Genomic DNA, 7017 nt, shown 5'->3' on the forward strand with positions numbered 1-7017 from the left:
GACAGCCAGGGATACAGAGTGCGATCCAGTCTCCAAAGAACATTTTAATGGGCTGGAGAGGGCTCAATGGTTATGAGTGTCCACTGCGGGGACTTAAGTCTGACTCCTAGAAGTTCTTTTAACTTCAGCTCCAGGGACTCCAATGTCCTCGTCTGACCCCCAAGGGCCCCTGCACTCATATGCACTTACACACAGAGACACACATAATTACAAATAAAAATAAAATCTCAGGCTGAGTGTGGTGGCCAGCACTCCATGGCAGAGACTAGTAGGTCTCTATGAGTTTGAGGCCAGCCTGGTCTACATAAAGAGTCAAGCCAGCCAGCTTGACTGGTGGTGAGAACCTGTCTCAATCAAACTAACAAAAACTTTAATTTTTTTTTTAAAGGCTAATAATGAAGTACTTCAGCAAGTAAAGTTGCCTGCCACCAAGCCTAGAGACTTGTGTTCAATTCTTGGGATGCATACATGCACACACAACAAAGCTTTTCATTTAAGGAAAAAAAAAAAAAAAAGGCCAGCCTGGTCTACAGAGTGAGTTCCAGGACAGCCAGGGCTACACAGAGAAACCCTGTCTCGAAAAACCAAAAAAAAAAAAAAAAAAAAGGTAAAACAGGAGTTGAAAAAGAAAGGCTGTGCAAGCCTGTAACCTCTGTGCTCAGGAGACTAAGGATGGAGGACCCAGAGCTCCACGCTAACCTGGGCTACAAAACACATGGACTGGGGGTTGGGGGGGGGGGTTGCTCAGTTGGTAGAGTTATCTATCTACCTAGCATACACAAGGCCCTGGAAATGGCCTCTAGCAGCCCAGGAAATTGAGTGCAGTGACACATGCATGACATACCAGCACTCAGGTTATAGACAAAAGGGTCATAAATTCAAAAGCATCAGCTACAAAGGATGTTCAAAAGTCACCTGAGGTGAGGCCCTGTCAGGCCTAGGGGTACAGCTCTATGTAGAGTACTTGCCTATCCAGAATTCGATACCCAGTGGAAGGAATGGTTTACGTAGGCTGCCCGAGCCCCCTTCAGAGACCAGCACCAAAGCCGAACACTGAGTAATGAGGTTTACAAACAAAGAGGAAAGAAATCATCCAACCTTCCTAAACTGCCCCTCTCTCAGGCTGAACTTCTGAAACCCTACAGTTTTTTCAGTGGTCTGATGTCATGATGTAATAAGCATCACCTGACTCTACCGCCCAATAGAATGACAGGGGAAACTTGAGCCATTCAGATCAGCAGGCAATCCAAGACTTCCTTTCTGCCTTGATTCTGTCACTTGGAAGGTCTTCTAAGTCAAATTTGTGCTTTGGTTGGCAATCTCCCTCTGTTATTCTGTGAATCACTGTCCCACATCGAGAACCAATACAGGTGACTGCACCTCAAGGTACCTAGAAACAAAATCTTACCCATGGAACGAGAGTGGGCCATTACAGCTCACATCTGTAATTCTAGCATTGGAGATGAGGCAGGAGAATCAGGAGTGCTAGGCCAGCCTGAGTTACTTATTCAGTTTAAGGCCAATCTGAGATACATGGCACTATGTCTCTAAAAGAACTGGGGGCTAGCGAGCTTGCTGCCAAGCTTGATGAGCTGAATTCAATCACTTCAACTCACAGGTTAAAAGAAAACCGACTTCCAAAAGTCCTGCCCCATCACCACCGAGCACACACTAATTAATTATTTTAAAAAGAGAGAGAGCCGAGATGTGGCTCGGCACCTGCTTAGGGCGCATGCAGTTCTGAGTTTGAACATCAGCATCTGAAGAAAAAGAAAACAAATTCTCTCGACATATGCACACGAGAGAATCAACCTCTCTCTCTCTCTCTCTCTCTCTCTCTCTCTCTCTCTCTCTCTCTCACACACACACACACACACACACACACACACACACACACAATTTCCTAACTATTAACAATAGCATCAGGCCTCTTGGTTGAGCCTGTTCTTGGCAAATGTTTAAAGGACCACTGCCCGAACAAACTGCTTCAAAGCGTCCTTCACCGCTTACACAACCCCACTTCAGTACTTTTCCAGAAACAAGCCTTCTGAAAGCGCGTAGAAAGGGTTTCGAGTGTTTCCTCTTCTTGGGCCTGAGTACTGACTGAGTCAGGATTGAGAAATGTCTCCGGCAGGATGTGAGGAAGCTAGCCCGCACCCGGTCCCCGCAGGGCTGATTCACTCCGGCCAACTCACCGCGCTAACACCGACAGCCACACTCACGCCCCGGGCACAGCAGCCTTGGCCGCGGAGCCCGGCCGTAGCCCCGAGCTTGCCCCGGTAGCTCCTGCACAGTGCACGCCCACGGGGCTCACGGCTGAGCCGCCGGCACGCGGGGAGACGGCGAGGCCCCGGCCCGGCCCGCCCGAGCACTCTCACCTTCGGCGCCGGCGCTCCCGGCTCCTGCCCAGACGGTCGGAGAGGCGGCCCAGGAGAGCGGCCAGCCCGGGCCGGCCAGGCAGCAGGCCCAGCAGCCGCCTCCAGAACACCGGGCCCGCCGCCGGCGCCGCCATGGAGACCCGCCGCTTCCGCTTCCGGCGCGCGAGAACTTTATTGACAGCGCGAGTGCGGACAGAGCCAGTGCGCAGGCGCGGCAGCGACGGCCGAGGCTGCAGACTTGTATTGCCTAGTCTTGCCTCAGTGTCCCTTCTGGGGCACGGCCTCGAGGGAGCTCGAGGACGGGCAGCGTAGACTACGGTCCTTAGCTCACCTGATTGTCCAGCAGGGAGAATGCTGGTGACAGCTCAGCGCCCAGAATCCTGTCCGATTGTCAGCTGCTGCCCTGCACCTTACGCTTATCTGCCTTGCTGCAAGAGGATGTTCAGCTCGCAGACACCTGTCAGACTTTCAGCTGCTACCCTGCGCTCACATGAGGGTCCAGGATGGAGACTGATACTAACTGCTCAGCGCCCCGAGTCCTATCAGATTGACAGCTGCTGCCCTGCGCTCACATGAGGATGCAGGAGGGAGGATGTTAGTGGCATCTTAGCACCTGTCACACTAACAGCTGCCGCCATGCGCACAGCAATCACCTGCATTGCTCCGGGTGAAAGGAAGCTAGCGACCACTCAGGGTCCTGACACCTGTCAGATTGATAGCCTCCTGAGACCTGAGCCCTGCACTCACCTGCCTGGCTCCAAGAGGAAGGATTCTAGTGACAGTGCCCGACACCTGTCAGATTGCCAGCCTCTGCTTTGTGCCTGCACTCACTTGCATCACTACAGGATGGTATCAGCTCAGCACCCTGAGGCCTGACCTTCCTCTGCTCCAGAGATGATGTGGAGTTAAAACTGTAACACTTAAACTAACACTTAACTAACTAATTTCACCTCCACCAAACTATTCCAGGAAAGTTAATGACACATTCTCAAAAGAATATTTATCTTAGCCTTTCTCCCATTATTGAAAAGTGTGGAAACAGTTGGTAGTGGTGCAAGTCTTTAATCCCAGCACTCTGAAGACAGAGGTAGACAGATCTCTGTGAGTTCGAGACTAGCCTGATCTACAGAGTGAGTTCCGGCACAACCAAGGCTACACAGTGAAACCATGTCATGGCAGTGGTGGTGCACGCCTTTGATCCCAGCACTTGGGAGGCAGAGGCAGGTGGATTTCTGAGTTCGAGGCCAGCCTGGTCTACACGGAATGAGTTCCAGGACAGCCAGGGCTATACAGAGAAACCCTGTCTTGAAAAACAAAAACAAAAGAAAAAGAAAAAAAAGACTTTGTCTCAAGAAACAAACAAATGAATTAATGCAAAAACAAAAACAAAACCTACCGCATTTGTGAAAGGCAAGGAGAACACATTAGTACCACCTGGGGTGTTCTCCTGAATCAGCTGGTAGTATTTAGAACTTCCAGATCACTTACAGGCAGTGGGTGTTTCAAATCACCTTTAATTTTTAAGCACACATAGTTTTACAAATACTAGGCAGAATCCGATTTAGCTCTGCCAAGTTAGAAATGATGACTCATCAGCTTTCCTAACTTCCAGTAACCAGGATGAGATCCTGGTGCCTTCAGCCTATCACGGGAGGTGCTGAGTAAACAGACCCTGACCACCGAGCTGCGCCATCACCCTCAAGCTCGGTGGGGAACATCCTCACCATCCTGGAAAGAGAAGATGTTCCGTTGCTCATGTGGTTCTTTGCTGTGTGAGGCAGTACCTGAAACATGGGGCTGGCTTACTGGGAATTTCTAACAAATTCCAGTTACACACAGTGACACTGACGGCATGGCGTGTGAAACTAATAGATATCCATTCCTAGTAAACCCAGAAGATGGCCTAGCCCCTTCCCAAACCACACACCTAGAGCCTCTAGCTTCATGGCTACTCTGAAACAGAGCCATAAGCAGAGGGAGGCAGCCATGACTCGTCTAGGTCATGTATATCTTAGAGGTTCCAAAATGTCACATACTGACTTTAACAGATGACTTTACATACTGACTTTCAGAGATGAAGCATTTTTTTAATTTCATTTATTTTTTTCTTCTTTAGGTTTATTTATTTTATGCGTAGAGTGTTTTGCTGCATATTTGTATGAGCAGCACACACTTGCCTTGTGTCTGTGGAAGTCAGAGGATAGCATCAGATTTCCTGGAGCTGGAATTACAGATGGTTATGAGGCATCCCTGTGGGTACTGGGAACTAAACCCCCGCTCCTTTGCAAGAGCAATGATTGCTCTTAACTGCTAAGTCATCTCTCCAGCCAATTTACTGTTTGTTTGTTTGTTTGTTTGTTTGTTTGTTTTTTCAAATAGTGGTTCTCTGTGCAGCCCTGGCTGTCCTGGAGTGTACTCTGTAGACCAGGCTGGCCTTGAACTCAGAGATCTGCCTGCCTCTGCTTCCCTGTCACTCTGTTGCATCCATCTTTCTTCTCCCCAACATGGCCCTTCCTACTTTTCTGTCTTTCCTGTCTGTGACCCATTGAGTTTTAATAGATTACCTGCATAAGCATAGGTAGGCAGCTTGTTAGTGGCTATATCACTAAAGACAGTGACATCTACTATCTCTGCAGATGTGAACTGTCAGGACTCCTGAAGTAATTTTTAAGTTTTATTTTTGAAGCTCAGGCCTGATGGTACATGCCTTTAATCCCAGCACTCAGGAGACAGAGGCAGGAAGATCTCTAAGCTTGAAGCCAGCCTTGTCTACAGAGATAGAGTTCCAGGACAGCCAGAGCTGTTACACAGAGACACTCAGTCTTGAAACCCCCTCAAAAATATTTTCTATTTATTTATTTTTATGGGTATGAGTGTTTTTTACACATATATGTGTACCATTTGCATGACCGATGTCCATAGAGGCCAGAAGAGGGTTCAAGTCCCTTAGAACTGCACATACGGACTGTTGGGAGCCACCCTATAGTCCTGGGAATTAGAATAGGTTCTTCTGCAAGAACAGGAAGTGTCCCTAACCTCTGATCCTGGCACAGTTTTTAGCTGCTTAAACTTGCATGGTGACAGAAAGTGCATTCTTTGTGCCCAGAGACATTGTCTAAGTTCATTGGTGAGAACAACCTGGGGAAACGAGACACCCTCAGATGATACCGGGGCCAAGATGATCTGCCTAGGAGGATCTCTATAACCAAAAGCTGCTTGGAGGCTCAGAACCTGGGGCAGAGCCTACTACTGCATGTGGGGTTTCTTGATGCATACCTTAAGGGCCCAGACATGAAGGTATCTGTCCTGGGATAGCCCCTCACACTATGGAGACCCATCCACTGAGTCCTTCCCAGCCCCCTGCCTCCACCCACTCCCTTCTTGTTAGTCTCTTTACTCTTTCCCAAACAGGAGGTGCCAGGGTGAGAAAGATAGTCAACAGGCTTGATGACAGATAGCGTGTCTTCCCAAACGGAAGAGGAAAGCCATTCATCGGAAGCAGAGTTGACGTCAGGGAGCACTGGATCATGCCCCCAGAGCAGGCTGCTCTCCCAGGCAGGAAGTGCCAGGAAATCCTGAGCCAAGGGTCCATGCCTCTTCTGGTTTACTCCCTGCCCCAGCATCCACACCAATGCCAGAGGAAGGCCATTACCTCCCAACCTGAGAAAGATCACTCACAGACTAGCAAAATCAACGATAAGGCACTGGGGAGGTAGCTGAGCACTTGACTGGCAAGTATGGGGCCTTGGGGCCAATACCCAGCCTCACACAAACCAGGGTCGAACCTGTGATACCAGAACTTGAAAATCTAAGTAAGGCTAGTGGATCTCAGTAAGGTTAGGGTCACCTTGGTCAACACATCAAGTTCCAGGCCAGTCTGGCTACACAGTGAGACCTTGTCTATAAATAAATAAATAAAGGCAGAGGAAGAAAGTATTCTAATGTCCACATTAGAAATTGTCAGCTTTGCCAAGCTGGGCATGGTGATACATGCCTTTTATCAAAACCCTCCCTGTCTTGAAAAACAAAAACAAAAACTAGCTTGCCAAAGCCAGGCATGGCTACCCACGCCTATATTCCCAGCACACACAGAAATAACTGTCAGGAAGACTGCCACAAGTTTGAAGTCAGCCTGGGCTACTGAACAGACCCTGAGAAATGGAGGGAGGGAGGAAGAGAGGGAGGGAGGGAGGGAGGGAGGGAGGGAGGGAGGGAGGGAGGGAGGTCAGGTTGGTTGATTGCCAGAAAAGAAGTTGATACTTCCATGAAAGCTTCTACCGACTTACTGACTGATTAGAACTAAAAGACTATGGAAAATTAGAATCTTGTATTATCCAGTAACACAACCTTGGGCTGTCTCAAGGTAACACAACCTTGGGCTATCTCCAGCCACTCATCACCCACCTCTGTGTTTGATATAACATCCTTTGGCTCTGACATGAAAACTCTGGGGACACATTCACTTATTCGAGCCCTAACTTCTACCAATTCAAAAGCCTAATATCCCTCAAAGCACACGTGACACCTCCTCCAGCAGAGATCCCCCCACTGCTGCAACCAGCACAAAGTTTTCACCAGTGAACTTGCAGAGTGCTGTGATTTGTGGTTTTCTTCTGTTCTGTATCTGCAGAAACCTTAA

General features: G+C 48.8%; 1 protein-coding gene across 3 annotated transcripts in view; it reads right to left on the minus strand.

The window, feature by feature from the left end:
• Positions 1-2529, minus strand: part of Pgs1 (phosphatidylglycerophosphate synthase 1) — a 36712-nt gene extending 34183 nt beyond the window's left edge. For 2 of the 3 annotated variants that reach the window (XR_003709415.1, XM_028752764.1), the window contains exon 1: positions 2379-2529. Coding sequence is in view for 2 of the 3 variants with exons in the window: in XM_028752764.1 (XP_028608597.1) it covers positions 2379-2512 (134 nt within the window). In the remaining variant the exon portion in view is untranslated. The remainder of the gene's footprint in view (positions 1-2378) is intronic. The other variant, XM_028752765.1, reaches the window with a different exon arrangement.
• Positions 2530-7017: the final 4488 nt, after the last annotated feature.

Source organism: Grammomys surdaster, unplaced genomic scaffold (genome assembly GCF_004785775.1).
Source record: "Grammomys surdaster isolate TR1022 unplaced genomic scaffold, NIH_TR_1.0 125940, whole genome shotgun sequence".
In the NCBI taxonomy this organism is placed as follows: domain Eukaryota; kingdom Metazoa; phylum Chordata; class Mammalia; order Rodentia; family Muridae; genus Grammomys; species Grammomys surdaster.